General features: G+C 41.4%; 1 protein-coding gene across 1 annotated transcript in view; it reads left to right on the top strand.

Moving 5' to 3' along the window:
* Positions 1–21,322, top strand: part of STN1 (STN1 subunit of CST complex) — a 43,902-nt gene that overhangs the window by 5,936 nt on the left and 16,644 nt on the right. The window contains exons 2-5 of the mRNA XM_054983065.1: positions 3,634–3,822; positions 8,619–8,714; positions 12,693–12,764; positions 20,449–20,619. Coding sequence (XP_054839040.1) covers positions 3,705–3,822; positions 8,619–8,714; positions 12,693–12,764; positions 20,449–20,619 — 457 coding nt within the window. The 5' untranslated portion in view covers positions 3,634–3,704. The remainder of the gene's footprint in view (positions 1–3,633; positions 3,823–8,618; positions 8,715–12,692; positions 12,765–20,448; positions 20,620–21,322) is intronic.

Raw genomic sequence — 21,322 nt, 5'->3', positions numbered from 1 at the left:
AAACTTGTAGAAAAAATGCAACATTACAAGTGATCTACGTTGCTGATCGTTACTAGAAGTGAAATGCTGTCAGCAAGGAAGATAGCAGCTGTTAATTAGTGTAGAATGAGGTGCAAAGCAGGCTGTGACCTGTCTGTAATTTTTGCTTTTGAGTCATGAATTTCTCCTTCACTAGTTTTCCTGCTCTGTTTGTCTATGTCAGGCTTAAATTTGCTATTACCCCCCCCCCACTCATCAGATACGAACTTGAGCATTTTTTGTTTTTCTTTCCTCAACAGTACCATGTGAAATGCACAGATCAACTGGCCCTGAACAGATTCAATAAAAAAAGAAAATGTACATAAACAGAAACTGTTCTAGTGTCTCGCTAGGAAGGAAACAAGAAATTAATCTCTAGTTTGCTGTGAGACTTCAGGAACTGACTAGTTAGAAAGCTATAAATAATCAAAAGAAATGTAGTTGCTCTCCATTTAATGTTTATAAATATTTCTAGCAAACAGGCATTTGTGTAGATGCTCTGTTGGTCCAGCTGTCCTAATTAATGATCTTTCATTCTCAGAAGACAGAATAATAGAGCTGGTTCATAGCCTGTTACATGCACAGGGAATCCACTAGAATATGGAATGTGGAAAAAACCTTGAAATCAGTTTCTTCTTATATGAAGAGAGAAACTCAAGTCATTTTGGTGCAGTGGTTAAGGGTCTAATCTGGATTCTAATCTGGAGAACCAAGTTTGATTCCCCACTCCTCCACTTGAGGCCAGCTGGGTGACCTTGGGTCAGTCACAGCTTCTAGGAGCTCTCTCAGCTCCACCTACCTCACAGAGTGTTTTGTTGTGGGGATAATAATAACATACTTTGTAAACTGCTCTTAGCGGGCATTAAGTTGTTCTGAAAGGCAGTATATAAATCAAATGTTGTTTTTGTTGTTATTTGTAGTAATCTGCATGGCTGACTGAATTCTTATTGTATATAATATAGTTCCATTGGGTTCTGGGTGTGAGGAGCTAGGATATGCCACATACCTTTTATTGTGAAAGGGACATGAGCTATAATAAGATGTTGCTCTCAATAAATAATTACATTCAAAACTAAACTGTCGAAATGTGTGTAAACAACTAGAGTGCCTGATGCCTACATTGATTCAAAAGGCAATACCTCTGAGTGTGAGGATAGAAATCTCTGAGAATAGCTGTTGCTTTTGTATTGGTGACCAAAGAAATCACACTGATGTTTTTGGAGACTTTGTTTCAGGAGTAGGGGGATTACACCACCCATTCAGGAATTCTTGGCAGTAAAGAGGGACTTTAGAAATAGAGAAGAATAAAACAGCATAAGATATGACGTGCAGAATGGGTTCCAATAAAATAACTGTTAAGGAAAGGAAAAATATGTAAACCTTAGGCAAAACAAAGCTGGATAACAGTACTTTTAAAGATTATATAATCTGAATATTGTACTTGGGAGGTGATGTTGTCTAATGTCCTAGTGCTATGGCTGACTTGGAACATCATCTCTTTCTGCGTTGGAGGGAGGGGGAGGTTAATCTACACCTTCTGGCCTGTCTCCCATCTTAAGGGAGGTCTCAGGAGTCAGCCTTTCTCAGCTTCCTTCTCTTATCCCTGAATGCCACCTTACATGATGCATGTGCGTTAGGGTTGCCAGGTCCAGGTTAGGAAATTCCTGGAGATTTTGTGGGTGGAGCCTGGAAAGAGTGGAGTTTGGGGAGGGGCCTCAATGGGGTATAATGCCATAGTGTTCACCCGCCAAAGCAGCCATGTTCTCCAGGAAAACTGATCTCTCTGGCCTGGAGATCAGTTGTAATTCTGGGAGATCTCTAGCTACCACCTGGACACTGGCAACTCTAATGCATTGAGAGGCACCTTCTGCCTCTTGAGGAACACTGAAGTCTCTCTGCAGCAGTATTTGCTTCCTTCTGCTCTTCTAGCCTCATTCTTCCATTAGCAAGGCTTTGAGATGGTTTGGGCTCTGGGAGCACTCTGCAGCTGGGCTAGGTCAGGACCTGGCAATTCATGAAATTCTAACTTAATTAAACTTCCTGTTATCATACTTCTAGAGTTATTCTTCAGTATCTTATATTTCAGGACAGAAATGGCTCTGTCAGTCCCTGGCAGTTAGGTCCCTCAAGCCCTCCACAGTTAACACGCAGGTGTTCCAGATGACGCAGCTTTATTGAGATCCATTCAGTACAGGAAACTGGCAGAAGTGACAATTCAAACAAAGGTCTGGCTATTATAGGAAAACTTCCCACCCTCCCAGGTCCATTGGCATTCTGGCGCGAAACCCCAAAGAGGTTGCATGGGAACAAAGTAGTTTAGACTACATGAAGTACAAAGGAGATCTGTCTCTGGGAAAGTTACAGTGTTTGCAGCTGGCAGCTCTTCCCAAGGCTACTTGCGAGAAAAGTGAAAGTACATATTTCTAACAGATAATAGAGGGGCCCACTGGCTCTCCTGCAATTAATAGCAGAAGTTAAGACGCTCTCAGCACACAGAGTTACAGCGAGTAAGTCAGGCAAACAGAATCATACAGCATTGACCATTATAAAATACAGAACCCCATCATGGCATGTATTCATGGCATGTATACATAACAGGCTGTAACGGGACAGTTGCCCGTGTCTAAAACCAAGTTTCAACTTGCCAGGAGAAAGATGGATCTCTCTCCGGGGAAGCCGAAAGCAGTTAGTCTTTAGACCTGTCAAACAGATAAGTTCTTTGAACCAGCTGTTTATCAGTACATTTATTTATATAGGGTTCAATATTGCTTTGCAACTCCCCATCAAACACACAGACACCAATCTAGAGTTTATTTCACTTTATTGAAAATATACCTTAGTTTTTTAATGAAGCAAGCAATCAAAATATAAATGGCTATTAATATGAATCCTATAATAACAGAACATAGAAAGGCAATAAGAAATAAGTTCACTAACATTTCTCAATAAATCCTAAGTTCAACATTGCTCAAAGTTTCTATGAAATACATAGGTAGAAATAGTTTCTCACCTAGATTCTCCCAAGAGATCTCTTTCATCAGTACCCTGCTTATTCTTTCTGTGTTTGCAATTATATACCTAATCATATGTAAATATTTAGGGTCTATTCACATGATAGCACAAACAAATATTGATTGGTTTGACACTTCACTGAATATTCATAATTTCATAGTACAGCCTTCCAATTAGTTAAAAAATTATGTCATAGTCAGAACTGCAGAAGAAAACTACAAATCTCTAACAAGCGTCAAGAAAAGTTAAGTTGGGCGATCACCATTGGTTGAATCTCTGATAGAAGAACATCAATCTCAGTAGAGTCCACTATTTTAATTAATTGTCAAAGGATGAAAGCACACCTGTTGAATTACCTTACACATAGAAAAAATACACTGAAAGTTCATGTACAGTTTAAAAGTTCATCTAGAGAGTATAGAAGCTAGGCCTAGTATTGTTCAGTATTGATCATTGGCATATGATTTTAATCTATATTGGCATAACAAGGCTATGTGTTGCTGCTGACTATTAAGCATTTCCATTCAGCTCTCTGTTGTAATACTACTTTTAGGAGACAGTTGTGTTTGAGGATTTTGTGTTATGCTTTATTTTATTTTTCAGGCTTGCAAACTGCTCTGCTTGCGGCTGGTTGATCCATGGCTGTGGACAGTTTCTGAAAGTTTGTTGCATCCATGGACTTTGAAGAAGAGGTACCTTCATTGTTATGGGGCTTGGATCCTGTCTTCTCAGCCTATGCAAGAATGTACATTAAAGACATACAAGAAATGAAAGAGTCTAAGCAGGTGCCAGGTGAGTGGTGAGATTGCCAGCTACTATAGCACAGTAATGCAAGTCTTCTCAGTAAAACCAGCGATGATGTTATTGGCATCATAGCAGTCTGGCCCCAGTTGCTTCCTTTTCTCTCCTTTTTTCTTGACAGAAGCTCAGAGAGAGACAGAGGCAGGAGTATATGAGAAGGGCCTTCTCACTGGTGTGCCAGATTAGTGTGCGTCCCTTGGAAGATCTAAAGCACATGACTGGGAGAAGGAGCCCAGATTTTTGCTGGCATTGCCTGACCTCATTCTGCTTTTTTTAATCACCCAACCCAGCCAGAAGTAGGAAATAAAACAAAGTGTTTGGACCACACTTTCTAGAGGAATGTCCTTTCTGTACTGATGTGCTTGAATCCTTTCTTCCCCATCTGATTTCATGTAGACTGATGGGGAGGAAGAGAATACAGTGCCTAGATTAATCAGTAGGTTGTTGGAAGTGTCCCTAACATAATCCTCAAGGGGACACATCAGTACAACTAGCTGCCAATGAGGACTCTATAATGTCAAACTAGTTGCCAGTGTTCTGAAATCAATTAAGAGTGAGGGCATTGGTTTTGGCAATACCCTTGCTAGGAATGGGCAAACAATTTTGCCCTGTTTTCACCAGCCAATCCCAAATAAGCCAGCATGGTGTAGTGGCTAGAATCGTTGGGACATGAACCTAGGAGAGCCAGGTTCAAATCCCCACTCTGCCATGGAGGCTTCTTGGGTGACCTTGGGCCACTCACATACTCTTAGCCTCGCCTACCTCACAGGGTTGTAGTGAGGATTAATTGGAGGAGAAGAGAACTATGCAAGTTGCTTTGGGTCCCCACTGGGGAGAAAAGTGGGATATAAATTTTAAAAAATTTAAAATGCCAAAGGATATGCTTTTTGTAGCTGACAAAGGCTTTCAGAAAAAACACTCTCTCTTTTCGACTCTGCTGTAGTTAAAATTGCTTTCAAGAAACAGGACAGGCAAATGTTATCCTGTCTTTTGGGCCACAAATAACTAATGTATATGTGACTAGGTGTTCTAATAAAAACCTCTGGGCCTAGTAACTTTTGAAAACTTCTTGGCAAGGCTCATCGCTGATCAGTGTATAAGTTTCTTTCTAATGCTGCTGTATGCATTAAAATTCTGGTTTGATCACTTTTTCTTGCCTTATTTTTGAATTTCTTTATTTAGGCCTGCTTTGTATGTGTCTGGTATGTTCTATGCATGTTGTGCTTAGAAAGTCAATAAATATTATAAATTACATAAAGGTATTATTCTGAAGTGAAAGAAGAGTCTCACAACATTTTGGAATTCTCGCATGGCAGAGGGAGCCGCCTGGGAGAAGCATATGTCACTGTAACACATGGGGGTCATATAGCAAACACAGCTAAAAATAGCATAGAGTTTGAGGAAGCTGGGCAGAGCCGCACAAGCATGGCTATAACAACAGCTGGGTCAAAATGCTGTGTGTGCAAAGATACTAAGCATTTACTGTTGCAGGGAGCAGTTTGTGCTCTGCCAGCCACCTATAATGTTCCCTGTAGGACAGGTGACTCCTCACCTGTCAGAGACTGAAGGGCTGGTGGTGGTGGTGGTGGTGGCGGCGGCGGCGGCGGCGGCGGCGGTGGCGGCGGCGGCGGCAGCAGGAACTTTCCTGGGATAAGCAACAGGCTAACAGCTATGCCTTGGCAGTTTCTTTATTTATCTCTCCTTTCCTCTAAGGAGCTCAGAGTGTCATGCATTGTTTTCCTCTTTGTCTGCTCACAGCGATCCTGTAAGGTAGTTAGGCTCGGAAAGAATGACTGGCTCAAGACTGCCCAGTGAGCTTCATGGCAGATTGGGGATATGAAGCTGGGTCTCCCAGGTCCTAGTCCGGCACTGTAAAATCTTTACAGCACACCAGCTCTGCCACAGCACATTTTGAGATCAGGCTTTGAGAAGGAGTGCTTTCCTCTCTTGAGGAGGGTAGGACTCTGCTCTCAGGGAGTACAGGACCAAGACTCAACTGGCCATGCCCCCTTCTTCCCATTTCTGCCTCCTTAAGGTGGCATAGCTGTAGCTGACTGGCATCAGAGTTCCAACATGAGAACTTGACGTTCCGAAACCATAACTGCCTTATGAGGCTGCAGCTTGGAGTTAAAGCATTATAAGGATTTTAGTTCTAGTCCTATCCCAGAGCATAAAGGCTGGCATAATTCAAAGTTAAAACTGCAACTTTAGTTTTCAAATATATTTTTCATCTTTTTTTCTTGGTTGTAAAGCAGGAACCAACTCCTACTTTGTTTAATAATACTAATTAAATGATACTGAATATTCCATATTGTGTTCCTCTCTTTATCAGAGTCGGTCCTTCAACTCTAGCATAAGCTTTCTTGACCTTTAAACAATAAACTGTGGGATTAGTGGAACTGGGATTCAGTCGCTCCGTATCCCTTGACTTCCGGCCTGTAATAATCTTTTAACTTTATACTGCAAGAACTACAGCAGTTGTTGCAGCATGGGATTCAAACATCTTCCCTCAAACAAACGTTTCTGTTTATGAGATTAAAAAATGCCTAATCACTGAAACCACAACATCTTGTTGCAGAGAATATTTCATTAGCAATGGCATTCATGGGCAATGCTACTTCAATAGTCTCAAAGCAAAAGGTAACAAAATCTTTAACTACTGTAGTAAGGCCCTCTGCAGGTTGAAGTCAAAGCCTGAAGACCTGACTACTAGGAAATGAACTGACCAGGAAATGTTTGCTAAGGGCTTGCCAAGTAAATGCCAGTTTTAATAAAATCAGGTAGAGAAATGAGTTTGTAATAGGACACATTGATGCAGGGGCACATATTACTTTAAACTAATATGCAGTAATAATTTTAAACCCAGTAATTCTTCCAAACTGCCTGCATATTAGAAAAGGAATTCCTGAGCACATGAAGAGAGGAGGGAAGTATGTGTACACACACGTACAAACGCACCAGCCTAGCTTTAAACGAACCGGTTGTTGTGTGTCACCGTATACCACACCTCATTTTTTACTTGTTGGAAATGTTATGCTTTGTTTGATTCCCGTGCTGTTGTGTTCTAGCCAGTACCGCCCACATTGCTTTAATGGCACTGAGACTGCCCTTTTGGTTATTGCTGTTCAGAATCTTGTAACTCGATGCATAAAGCAATAGCTTGTGAATCTTAAACTGTATGAGACTAAGCAGAAATAATGGTCAGAATTTAATACATTTTCCAGACAGAACAGTCTTTGTCTGGCAAAGTTGCCCTGAAAAATGAGCATATATAGGGAATGGCTAGGAGAAAAGCAGGAAAAAGTAGAGCTTAGTAGAAGGAAAATGCAGAGGAACTGCATCTTGCTGTCAAACGGTTGTGAAGCCTTTGCCTCACATTGGCCCTCAGTGTTGTTCTGAAATGTCTGAACTGTGTTGGTTCCCAGTAATTAATTTAGATATATTTATACCCAAGTTTTCTCCATGATGGGGATTCAAAGTCGCTTCCAACATTGTTCTCCCCACCTTCATTTTACCTTCTCAACAACCGTGTGAGACAGTTTTGGCTCAGAGAGAGATTTGTTGGCCCAAGATTCTCTAGTGAGCTTCCATGGCAGTGTGGAGATTCGAACCTGGGTCTCCTAGATCCTAGTCTGACACTAATGACCACACATGCTGAAATGGCTGACTCATGTACCTAGAGAGTGCATATGCCTAGCTATGTGGAGACATCCACTACTGGGAAGAACTGAAAATAACATCTGTGGTAGCATCCATTTTATACACATTGATTCTGAGACCCAAGAGGCAACCCATTTGTCAACTGCAAAAGAATATCAAGCAGCCAGGGTGTATTGCAAACCTGCACCTTATTACTTGACACATAAGTCAATTTTTGTGTCAATAAACACATGCTGCAATCAGAAGAATGTACGCCTTTTAGCATAATATAAGTCAGACATAGACCTTGGGAGAATATAACTTTGATTTACAGTCTTGCACTTCCTTGGATGTGGTGTGGAGTGGTCTGTCAATTTCTATATACATCTGTGAGATTACATATGGGGTAGGCCTTTTTCACAACTTAATTGTCAGGTTAGAATCTCTGCATGCTCTTAAAGACTCATTCTGTGCTATAAATGGATCACAATTATATCCAGGCAATCAGCTAGTCAAATAAGATTGCTAGTGCTATGTCAGAAGTGGTCTATTAGAAGTGAATGGGATTGATGGCAGTTAGAAATGTAGAGGCTGGGAGGCTTGAGGCTGAAAAATGTGCACTTGGTACATTATATATCAACTTTTTTTACAGGGTGTTAGCTTGAGAAAGAGGGCGATTTCCTGTCTGTAAATTGCCCTAATCAAGGAAAGAAGGTTGTTGAACAGGTTTTATAAATCTCAATTATTTTCTGACAAGGGTGGGACTGAGAACAAGTCGATGGTTGAGTTCAGAATTCCCATGTGCCGTAAACCACTAAATCATATTTATATATAAATGCAAGTTGTGTCTGATTTTTACCGGAAATGGAGAGTGCAAATTTTGGACACTTAACTGTAACATGATACAGTGAATTAAACACATATAGTTCTACAGCCTGTTGACATAATTTAAGGGAAATGGACGTGAGGAGACTAAATGCAGTACCTCAATCAAGAGTTGAAATCAGTGCCCATGAATCCTCATTATTTGGTCCAAGCTTAAAGAAATTAATGGTACTGGGTTGTTGAAGTTAACAGTGGCTGATTAAAACAAACAGGTATCTTTATTAAAAATCTAGATGTTTCTACTTTCCTCTTTCCCTTTTTAGGTATATTCTTTTACAATAGACATCCAGTAAGGCAAGTGGATATTCTTGGAACTGTGGTTCTAACCAAAGAACGAGAAGCATTTCATACTTATGGAGGTAAGAAGTTCTGTTTCTCACTGACATCTTCATTCTTATTAATGCCTCAAAGTTCTGCCCTCTTGAGTTGTTCAGTTGAGGGGAAAGTTTTCATAGCACTATTTTAGTGAATTATAGCATTAAACATCCCCTTAGTTCAATCCAGAAATGCAAGTGAATACCAGTATGTTTTCCCATGTATCCTAGGAATATGTTAAATGCTCAGAAGGTTTCATAATTGGGTATGCTGCTTATACAGCTATATTGATACGAGTTTATCTCAGGAATAACTTCAGAGTTGATCACAGGGAGCCTGAAATAATGGAGAATACCATAAGAACAATGTTAAGCTGGCCATTTTATTTAAAGGGGCTCATTTCCATGCAAATGTTTTTAAGATTGTCCACTGGATTCCCTCCAGACATGTAGACAAAGGGTCTACATGAGGGACAAAGCCCTTGCTCTTTGGGATGGATATAGGTTGCCCATTTATCACCACTCTATCATTCTGAACCCTTCCAGTGTCAGATGGAATTAGTATCTTTGTTTAAAAGCATAAACAATAGGAGCCTTCAGCTTGTGATCTTAGTTTGTCTAAGACTGCATGGGTCCAATCCCACCTGTTTTTGCACCAGCTTATTCCCACCCCCCACCCCACTGCCAAGACTGCCTAGAATCACAGTACTTACATGAACAAATAAGGAGCTTCCATTTTTGAATGGCCACATAGATCATCTGACTGTCTTTTCTGAACAATGTAGCACACCCCATTCATTTTGGATTTGAATTCTAAAATGCATTCATTAGAGGCTTATTGTGGAGGGACTGGTGAGGCACTCTCGGTGGAGCTTTATGATAAACAGAAGGGCCATTGGTAGATCACATAATGTGCAAGGAAAAGACCCCAGGTCCAGTGCCTTGCAGCTCCAACTAAAGACTCCTAGCACAATTGGTACAGATCTTTGCCTGACAGTGGAGGAAGCCACTGCTGGAATAAAAACTAGGCTAGTTGGGCCAATTATCTACTTTGTTATAAGGCAGCTTTTTGTTTCAAGGAAGGGAGAACGATGTGCAGTAATCTTAGATGTCTAATAGAAGATAAAACTCACATTTGCTTAAACATGGAGACATTCATTCTTCTACATACTGTCCATATATCAAATTTACATTGCACCCCTCACATACTCTTTATCTCCCCTTATCCTCTACAGCCCCCCATATCATACCCCCATCTATTCAACAGGTCCTGTTGATCAGATGTGTGCCTGGAGTTCTGTGAATGGGGATGGTGGCATGCAGGTAGAGGGGGCTTGATCTTCCCCTCAGCAACATTTCCCCAACAGGAAGTGGCTTGGGGAGCCACTTTAGTTTCCTCAGCAGGGCAAAAAGCACCTTGCTGGCGCTATTTCAGGTCAGAAAAAAAATGGCACTAGAGCCCTTTCTTCCCAAATGCCATGATCCCAATCAAAATCATCTCCCTCCAGGGGCATTTCTGACCTATAAGACCCTTGGTGGTCATGTGGGGGACATGAGGTCTTTATAACTGGCTTTCAGGTAACATACTGAATGAAATCCTTTTGCTTAGAACTTCAGTCCTCTACTGACCCAGGGTAGGAGGAGTTGTTGTGGGTGATTGTTCCTTTCGCTTTGGTCTTGATATACTTGCCTTACAAAGTGGTTCATAGAGGAGGTGCTTTTCAATCTACCTCTAGACAGCCTTTCCTTTCCTACTCAATGGCAGCATCTAGATGGCCCTGACCTGGATGACCTGGGGTCAAAATAGACATGCAAGTTTTTAAAGAGTTGGGTCCAGGTTCCTCACACCCAACATGGATTCCCCACAGCCACACAGCACCTGTTGGGAATGGCTGTTTTTTTTTTTAAAGTAGAGCTCAGTGGCTTCAGAAAGCCACTAAAGAGGGAGGAAGGGTTCCTGCCTCCCCTCTCAAACCGTTTTCTAAAATAGTGAGTGTGTGTCTGCTTTTGCCACTCTACGTGGAGTTTTCTGTGTATATGGGGCAGTAAAAACAGGGACATACCCTCCGCCATGAAAATGAAGTAATATCATATAAGCTAAGTGACAGGTACTCCAAAGTGAACCCTGCAGAAGGGCTGCGCTCCCTTGTCTGGCTAAGACTGCCATCCTGTTTCCCATTGCATCAGTTTCCTTTTTCTCCCACACTCTCAGGCCCTTCCCGGTGTAATTTTCAGGCTTCCTGCCAGGCTGCCCCTCCCTGTCCTTCCCTCAGCCACAGTCAGGCTGACTCGGCCAAAAGAAGTTGTAACTTCTATTTGCGTGACGTCTAGCAGCTTTAAAAAGAAGTTCTGCTAGTTGGAGAGTGAATCAGAAAGTATTGCATCAGCTAGACTGGGAACCTTCACAGCCTTCAGGGAGGAAAGAAATAGTAAAAAGGAAAAAAAAAAGATTAATAGGTGTTCTATTTCTGTGCTAAAAACTATGGATGGTTTTTTTCCGTTTATACTAATGTTTTTCAAATTTGGCTTCATGTTGTGAACCTTGTTCATTTAATAATGGAAACCAACACAAACTTCATTTATTTATTTAAAGATCAATATCCTTCCTTTTAATCCTAAAACAGATCCCCAACACAAGTTACATTAAAAATAAAAACAAGAGGAAGGGGTTGTAGTCCAGTGAAAGGGTTTTGCATGCCAAAACTTCCAGGTTCCATCTCTGGCATTTCCAATTAAAAGGTATACCAGGTACTGAGAGAGCCTTTTCTCTGACTGGGATCCTGGAGAGAGTAGAAAATGTTGACCTGGATGGATCAATGGGCTGACTGTATAAGGAATCTTTACATGTTCTCTTTGATATAAAAAACCACAAACATTATCTAAAAACAGTTAAAAATCAGCCTTTTACAACCATAGCATGATAAAAATTATGGATTGACTGCTATGATAATTTACAACTGCTAGATTAAACCAGTGACTCTTCTAACTAACCATCGTGTTGCTGAAAAATACCAGCAGTTGATTCAAGAGAGAGAAAAAAACGTTAAGGTAGTTTCAGGTAGATAGTCGTGTGGGTCTGCAGTAGAACAGCAGGATTTGAGACCAGTGGCACCTTAAAGACCAACAAAATTTTCAGGGTATAAGTGTTCAAGAGTCAGAGTTCCCAGTATCTGAAGAAAGGAGCTTTGATTCTCAAAAGCGAATACTCTGAAAATCTAGTTGGTCTCTAAGGTGCCACTGGACTAAAAAATTATTAAGAATATCTTTTAAATCAGTAGTGTTACAAATCACCTGTGTGAAGCACAGGTGCTTGGATTGAAACCATGAGACTAGCTCTTATAAACATCTGGTTCAAGTATTACCAAAAGTTGTCAACCTTGTATTCCTAAAAAATATGAGGCTCCCATCCCCTCATTCAACTACTCTGTTCAAGAAGTCACTGATGATGGATGTTGTCCTTTCCCTGTTGCACAATTTGTCTCTCTCTTATCTTGTATTTATTTCATGGGGCATGCAAAATGTTTGCTGTGTTACAAAAAGGCTTATATAAAATGATGGCATTTCTAACAGAACAGGAGCAGTGATACTGTTGGAACTAAAAATCTGCTTATTGCAGTGATTTGACTTACATTAGCAATATCAACAAATGAAGAATGGAACACTATTCTCTTGCAATAAGGAAGCTATTCTGCAAATTTCTACAACCTGAGCATGTAAAAATGTTAACCCCTTCCTTTCTTTCCCTGAAACGACTCTTTAGCCCCAGACAGTTGCTGTCTTAGATCATCTTCCCCATCTCTTGAAATGTGTGTCTCTCCTTTAATCCATCACCATCAGACAGACCTCTAAGAGGAAGAATTTAGGGGGTGAGCAATTGTGTGTGGTCCATTTTGAAATGTAGAATGGGCCAGCAAAAAGACTGACAGTTTGCAAACTGGCAAAATGAAAAGTTTGAATTCTGTACCTTTGCATTTTGGAATGGCAAAATCACCATATTGACAAATGGTTGCTATTATCTTCTAGTGGACGATGGCACAGGAGTTATAAGCTGTATCTGTTGGAAAAATCCTGTGGTGGAACAGAAGTCCTTGTCAGGTAACACAGATCTGTAGCTGCATTAGTTTGACTGTTTTCACCATATTATTAACTTTTGCTTGTCTTCTGCTTTAGACTTCAAATTATTTTCTAGTACCTAGATCAAACAGGGTCATTTTGAGATGTTTTCTCGTTTTCTTGTGTTGCTTATACTGGTTTAGCTTTGTGAGTACCAATAAGATCTAAGTTCTCTTTGTTGACAGTCAACTGCTACTTGCTCCTGCCTGATTGATTAAATCTGTAGTCTGGAGCTGAAAAAAGAGCTGCTCCTGGTATATTCTCCCTACTGTGGTAAAGAAAGTTGGTGAAAAGAGTTTGCTGCAAATAGCTGTACCTCCCAATTCATCCCTATTAATCTGAGGCTCCTTAGATTGTTTTGCGTATAGCAGCAGCCCCTGGCATCTTCTTTTTTACCTTCCCTCTCTATGAGTATCTTGATCTGTTTTTCTTTTTTCGACCATACATTTCACCTCCCATTCTGGTTATATCAATATGTAGATAGTAGTATATGTGAGTTGTATTATTTTTTCTGTTTCCAAATGAAGCATTCTTGGTTCCATCTAGATAGGGATCATAAATGGATCATAAGAACATAAAGAAGTCCTGCTGGATGTCTAGTCCAGCATTCTGTCTCTCATAGGGGCTCGAGGTACTCAAGATGCCACCAGCAACAGAGCATATAGGCCAAGGACTTCCTTTGAAATTGCTTCCTGACGTTGATATTCAGAGGTTTACTGCCTCTGAATATGGAGGTTCCCTTTAGTCACCATAGCCACTGATAGACCAAGTCTACATGAATCTGTCTAATCCCCTTTTAAAGCTGTCTATGCTTGTGGCCATCACTACATCCTTCGGCAGCAGGTTCCACATTTTAATCACTTGTGTCCATCTTAAATCTACTAACCTTCAACGTCATTGGATGCCCTTGGGTTCTAGTGTTTAGGGAGAGGGAAATAAGTTCTTTCTGTCCACTCTTCCTACCCCATGCTTAATTTTATAAACCTCTATCATATTCCCCCTTAGTCATCTATTTTCTAAACTGAAAAATCTCAAAGTTTTCAGTCTTTCTTCATAGGAAAGGTGCCCCAACCCCTTAATCATCTTGGTAGCCCTTCTTTGTGCTTTTTCCAGCTCTGCAAGGTTTTTTAAAAAATGGTGACCAAAACTGCATGTAATATTTCAAATCAGGCCTCACCATAGATATATACTGGGGCATCATAGTACTGGCTGTTTTATTTTCATTTCCTTTTGTAATAATCCCTAGATAGAGATTGCCCTTTTCACTGCTGCAGCACATTGGTTCCACATTTCCATTGCTACAACCCCAGGGTCTCATCTTTCTTTATTACAGTCAGCAACCAGAGAGGAATGGGATAAAAGCGACTAGAATATAGCATATATAAAATACAGCAAGAGTGTAACAAGTCTATATGTGGATACATAATTTCATAACAAACACTAACTTGCAAAATTAAAAGAAGTCCATCAGGACCAATCAAAAACTAAAACATACTAGTGCAATGCTACTAAAAGGCCAGAATATGCCAACTAAGATCTAAAAATTTAAATCAGGACTTACTATACGTGGAGATAAGGGTTTGCACAACTCCAGACAAAGTATGGCTAAGATGACGTTAGATATTACAATCAATTCTTCATCAATATTGCCAGGCAAGATGTGAGAAGATCGAAGTTTAATTGCTTGGGAGCAAAACTTGGCTACCTGCCGAGTGGTCTCCGTACTTTCATCAGACAGAAGCCTATTTATGTTGACCAACTCAGAAGTGTCAGTAGAACGCTCCAGTAACGGAAGGATATGCACAGTGTGGATCACATTATAGAAAGGACAGCAAAAGAACATATGGGCGGGCCATTGTCTCTGTCTTACCACTGTTGCATGGGCATAGTCTCTGTGCCCAAGGGATCTTACAGTATCTGCCCTCGATGACTGCAGATGGCAGAGTGGAAAATCTAGCCAGGATGAAAGCTCTTCTTTGGTTGTTATTTTCCATCATGTATAAATAAGGAGCTAGGGTAGAAAGGTAGCGTTTGTGAGGTGCTACAATCTAGGTGGGAGATCTAGAAATATCAGATTGCCATTTAGTATCTGCCATTCAGTATCTTCAACTCTCTGCCTCAAAGCTTGTCTGGCTAAGTCTCCACCCATCTGAAGGAGAACTGAAGAGGAGAATCCAAGCTGTGCAATTGTCACTTGGGTAGCTTTCAGCCAGCTGGATTGAAAGTCATCTAGCAGAATGAGTGGAAGAAGGCCGCGAGAATGTAGATTTATTTTAAGCCAGAGGAAGAGAGAAGGAAGTGATAGTCTGGCAGCAACCTTTAGCACCCCAGTTTCCAGGCGGATCATAGAATTTGATATACATCTGGGAACTTGCAAGACTGCTCTCAAAAACTTTGATTGCACCCGTTCGAGAGGGGCAAAACAGGAAACAGGTGGACCTAGGAAGGTCCCGTATAGTAGTTGAGAGAGTGTCTTTGCTTGAAAAAGCTTAAGGGCAGCTGGTGAGAAATGGCCACCCTTGGTGCAGAGAAACTTGATGATGTTGAGAGCTGATCTTTCTCCCTTATCCGCAACATAGTCACAATGGGGTATTCTGGACCCTGAGGCTTGCACAACCATCCCTAGATATTTAAAGGAATTAACTTGTTCTAACCTTAGGCCATTAATCACCCAGATTCTTTGTTTGGGGTGCTTACCAAAGGACATGACCTTAGTTTTCTGATAGTTAATCACAAGCTGTTGAGAGTCGCAATACAGAGAAAGACTATGACGAACTCTTCTTAGCCCGACTGAGGTCCTAGAGAGAATGTCGGCATCATCTGCATATAGCAAGATGGAGATATGTCGATGTGCCAATTTTGGAGGGTGATGGTCAGTGACATTGAAAAGGCTTACCATGTCGTTTATGTAAAATATAAACAGTAGAGGTGCAAGAAGGCAGCCCTGTCTGACTCCCTTCAGAGTATTAATGGGTTCTGTGAGATGGGCCATTTTGCTGTATTTAACTCTAAGAGAAGTATGGGTGTAAAGAGAGCGAATTAAAAATAAGAGCTTTTTGTCAATGGAAGATGCCTCCAATTTATCCCACAGTTTAGCTCTAGAAATAGAGTCGAATGCAGCCTTTAGGTCCACAAAGGCTGCATACAGAGAGGATGTCCCTTTGGTACAATACTTTTCTATAAGAGGCTGGAGAACTAGGCAGTGTTCTATCAGGGCTTCAGTTAGTGTGGTTTTAAATAGCTTCCAAGCATCCTCTCAGGATTTTACTCTCTTGAGTCTCCCTTTCAGCTTCCTTTTAACTAGTCCTTTCATTTTTGTGAAGTTCCCTCTTTTGAAAGCAAATGTTTCGGTTTTGGACTTTAGGAGTAATTTTCTATTTACATGAAAGCTGAGCTTAATAGCACTGAGGTCTCTGTTCCCAGTTGGTGCCACAATATCTCCCACCAGGTCTTTCCTGCTCAGAACCAAGATCACTACCCCTCTGGCTGGCTATATGACCAGCTGTTACAGTGCACAGCCATTTATGATATCTCGGGACCTCATTTCTACAGCATGATTCGAGCACATGTATACCCAGTCAATGTGAGGGTAGTTGAAGTTACAACTTTTTCTGCTTAAGTCACCTCTCTTATTTCCTTCTCCATCATGAGATCAGCCTCAAGGGTTAGATCAGGTGGGAGATAGTACACTCACACTTTTCAGGCATTCTTAGGACCTTGGAGTAGTACAGTTCTTTTCTCCTCCTTTCCCCTTCCCAGCTTCCAATAATCACATAAGCTTGCCACCAGCTCTAATATTCCCAGAGGAACAGGAACAAAAGCAAGAGGGGGATTCCACCAGCAGCACCCAAGGCATAAATAATGGCACTGCGGACTCTGCAGAAGCCGCCTCTCATGGAGGGGATTCACAAAGGCTTCCCTCTGTAGTTCTGTTTCAGCACAGAAGCTACCAAGCAGTTTAGACTCTCAGATTTCAATTGCCTAGAGATTGGTGCTATTAATTGTATAATTGTTCTCCAGGTTAGTACAGGGTTCCTTACTTGCCTTTATAGCCACCAGGTGGAAGGCTGGTCTTGCAGATGTTGAGTCAAGAGACCTCTGATTCTTCACAAACTGAAAAGGGTAATAATTTTCTCCCCATCACTCTGAAAGCTTTAAGCCAGCTGTACTTTGTCAAGACTCACTGCTCAGGATAAAACAAATATTTTAAAAACACAATGTAGGCAGGAGTGTCACTTCAAGGTGACTGCTCTGGTCACCATCTTGACTCCTCCCCCTTTAGGGCCTAGTATGTCTACCCATAATCGTTCTTTTGGAGAGTTCATCAACCCTCCATCAACCCATACCTCTTTCAGCCCATTTGTCTCCACACATGGCCCTTCTTTACTCTCACTCCCAAGTTCCTACCAATAATGCCCTGAGCATTTACACTATCATCCCTTTGGACTGAGTTGTCCCAAACTGGAGGCTTCCCTGCTTCTGCTGACATTCATTCCCCTTGGGATTAGTTTAAAAACTGCCCTAGCACCTTTTTGATGATAAGCTCCAGTAGTATGGTTCACCTTTTGTTCAAGTAAAGTCCATCTCTTTTGTGGAGGTCCAGCTTTTCCAGAAAGCTCCACAGTGCCTGACAAATCTAAACTCTTCCTGCCAGCATCACTTCCTCATTCACACGTTGAGAACTTTGATCTGTGCTTTTCTAGCTGGCCCTCTGTGTGGAACTGGTAGCAATTCTAAGAACTTTACTTTTGAGGTCCTCCTAGCCTTTAACTTCCTGCCTAGTAACCTAATTTTTTCCTCCAGGACCACACAACTATATTTCCTGATGCCACTGGTTTCAGCAGGCATCGTGACTCCTCCCCAGCACTTCTTATCAACCTGTGTGCCTTCTGTATGCCATTCCCAGGAGTTAGATGATCCCAGCACATCTTTGGGGCTTTGTATTAGAAAAAGGAAAAAAAGAACGATTTCTCAGGGTTTCAGTGCAGGTGGCTTTCTCGTGCTACCCACAACTCCCTATTGTGTAACATGGCCAGCATTCGTTGCTGCTTCAGTAGGTTGCATGGTGGGAGACAGCATTTCTTGAAGTATCTTTTTAAATTTGGTTTTATAGACTTTTTAAGTTTGGTTTTGTTGCCTCAGCTACTCTCAGCATTGGAAAAGAATGGCTATGTTTAAGCAAATGTTGCAGTTTTTCCTCTTGGCACACTGAAAAGAGCTGGAAAAACATACTAATATACAATTGAGGTCAAATTAAACTTTGAGTACAAGCTAATGTATTAGAAGTCAAACCTTAATTGATGTTATACGAGCAAAAATCTGACCATTGTTGTTTGAAAGATAAGATTTAATGTACAAGTCATTTCTAATTTATCATAGGCTCAGTTCTAAATTCTAATGAACAATTTAAATGCACAGAAGAGACAGAGTCCTTAACATCATACTTTGTCTGAGTATTTGTTCTGACAAGTAATTTCCCCAAACTGCTACAACTGAAGTCCATGCAGCCAAGGATCAAAAACTAAATTTCAGAAATTGAATAAGCATGAAGTTCTGTCAAAATGTGTTCATATCATGGCAGGTACCGAAAGACTGCTCTTTTGCAGTGTATAATATTAAGGCTCCCTTATTGAGAGGGGAGCCTTGCCAGGGATTTTTATTTTTGTTGAGGGCTTGGATTTTCTTTATTCAAGTTTGAAATGCAGAAGACTAGTACCGTTGTGACTGTAGCATAAGCAAGGTCCAGTGGCACTTTTGAAGACAACCAAATTTGTTGTGGCATAAGATTTTATGGGCAAAGTCTACATCACCAGCTGCATGAAATGGAAAGTGCCAGTGTTGGGTATTTGTATGATATATGTATGGGTCACATGTTGAGAGGAAGATGTATTTTAGGTGGTGAGAATAAAAGCTGAGAGGACCAACATTAAATTATCAACTGATATGAATAGGGTACTTTTAAATGTAATGCCAGGTTATGATTAAATATTTATTCAGGAGCCAATGTAGCATTGTGGCTATAAGACACTGCACTATACATCAGGACAGTCTGCAGTTCAATTTTTGCCACTATGGGCACATTCAGAAGACGAGACTAATCTGTGTTCATGATCTGTATGTTTGAAGTTTATTGTCATGATTGCACATTCCCTTCCCCTCATATCAAGTAGATTGAACACTGAAGTTCCCAGTTTGCTGCAACAACTTAATGCAGGCACTTGGTCGTATGGTAGTTTGTTTCCTCTCTACAAACTGGGATTCAAAGTGTCATGGAGAAACGGAGGGTTGTTGTGATGAGATAATAGTCAAGAATCCAGTAGCACCTTTAAGACTAACTTTATTGTAGCATAAGCTTTCAAGAGCCACCGCACTCTTTGTCAGATTCATGAATAGAGACTATGAGCCAAAACACACGTTAAGAAAAACCTAGGTTCAGCACGTGTTCTCTTACCTCAAGGTTTGCTGGGATCTGTAGGCGTCCTGGAAGCTTAAAGTTTAGCATTTACAGAGCAGCAAAAAGGGAAAGGGAAATACAGGCGCCTGTATTTTAAGCTTTAAGCTTGCAGGACGCCTTTAAGCTTCCAGGACGCTTACAGATCCTTTAAGCTTCCAGGACTTTAAGCTTCCAGGACCCCTACAGATCTTTAAGCTTCCAGGACGCCTACTTTAAGCTTCCAGGACTCCTACAGATCCCGGCAAACCTTGAGGTAAGAGAACACGTGCTGAACCTAGGTTTTTCTTAACGTGTGTTTTGGCTCTATGAATGGTTATCTCATTACCAAAACTAACTGCCTTCAGGCATTCTATTCAGATTCTGACATGGAGGGGAAGGGGTCACACCCAGCCTGGATTGTGCATTCCACCTCTTTCATGACGTTGTGTAACTCATTTACATGTACATGGCCCTTACTCCCTGCACCCTCTCCCCCCTTCCCTCCGGCCACCTATATATCTCCGGCCAGTTTCTTCACACCCTCCATGCATCTGACAAAGAGAATTGTGCCTCTCAAAAGCTTATGCTACAATAAAGTTGGTTAGTCTTAAAGGTGCTACTAGACTCTTTATTATGAAGAGAACAGCATCCCACCTCATCATGTGATGTTTTGGGCAAGAAAGTGCCAAAGGGAGGAGGGTCACTTCTAGTCTTCTAGAAAGCTCTGTAAATCTTCTCTATGGCATGCCTGCATGTGTGCAGTCCCCAGTGCGGGACTGCACAGAAGACCATTCGATGAACAACAGTTAGAGGTAAGTGCAATCCTGTTAAATGACACCAGTGCCACTCTTGAGCAAGTGGAGCAAGCTCCATAGTTCACACAGGAGTGAGAACAGGGTGATTTTTTTCGTCCAGTTTCCCCCTTTTGCTGCAACCCCCTGTGTTATAGAACACATTTTCGGAAGGGTCCCCTAGCCCTCTACAGAGGCTTTACAGGAGGAAGTATGGGACTGATGGGGGAAGACAGGAAATAGATATTTTCATGAACTCCGTTCATTTGTGGGAGATTGGATCCTCCTCTTCATGCTCTTGCAGCCATAAGAATAACATACTACCTGAGATGTTGCTTTCAGTACTTGCAGTATAGTGGGCAATATCCATCATGAGAGAGATAAAAATGCTTTGTGCCATTCATAAAACAGTGCCAACTAAGTTATATTTCTTCTGTCACAGATTTTGAATCTTATCCTAGTACCTCAAGTAGCCTGGATCTAGTTGAACAGATGAGGACGCTCCAAGAAGTGATTCGGCTGAAAAGTAGACTGGATATTGGTGATGTAATTAGAGTCCGTGGTTGCATTAGAATCTATAGACAGAAGCGAGAAATCAACGCCTCCACATATTGTGAGCAGCTACTTATTCAACAGTACGCATTTTTATCCAGCCAGTCATCTAAGCCATACCAAGAGTCTTTAGTTGTGACGGTTTTATCATACCTGAGTCACGTAGAGTCTCTGATCCCCACACTTACAATAGTACTGGATATGACCCTATATTTTACCATATACAGCAGCCAGAAGGGGGGGGGGGTGGCATAAGCCTGCACAATTCATTGAGCAAGGCAACAGGTCTCTCCCTACTTTCTAGGAGCAAACCACAAGCTCAGCTCCAAATGCAAACACTTGCATAGACACACATATCATGTGCAGCCCTACTGTTTTATTTCCTTCATTTATATTCTTCCTTTCTCCCAATGAGGATTATAAGTGATTCTCCATTTTTCCTCACAAAAACCCTGTGAGGTGGGTTAGACTGAATGTGGGTGACTAACTTAAAGTCACTCTACAAGCTTCCATGTCAGAGTGGGAATTCAGACTCAAGTCTCCCAGATACCAGATATCTGGAGATCCAGTTTGGTGTAGTGGTTAAGAGCGCAGGACTCTAATCTGGAGAGCCGGATTTGATTCCCCACTCCTGCACTTGAAGCCAGCTGGGTGACCTTGGGCTAGTCACAGCTCTCTGGAGCTCTCTCAGCCCCTCCCACCTCACAGGGTGTTTTGTTGTGGGGATAATAATGGCATACTTTGTAAACCGCACTGAGTGGGCA

Source organism: Eublepharis macularius, chromosome 6 (assembly GCF_028583425.1).
Source record: "Eublepharis macularius isolate TG4126 chromosome 6, MPM_Emac_v1.0, whole genome shotgun sequence".
NCBI lineage: Eukaryota > Metazoa > Chordata > Lepidosauria > Squamata > Eublepharidae > Eublepharis > Eublepharis macularius.
The sequence above is the reverse complement of the archived record's forward strand: the minus strand, read 5'-3'. Positions and strand labels throughout refer to the sequence as shown.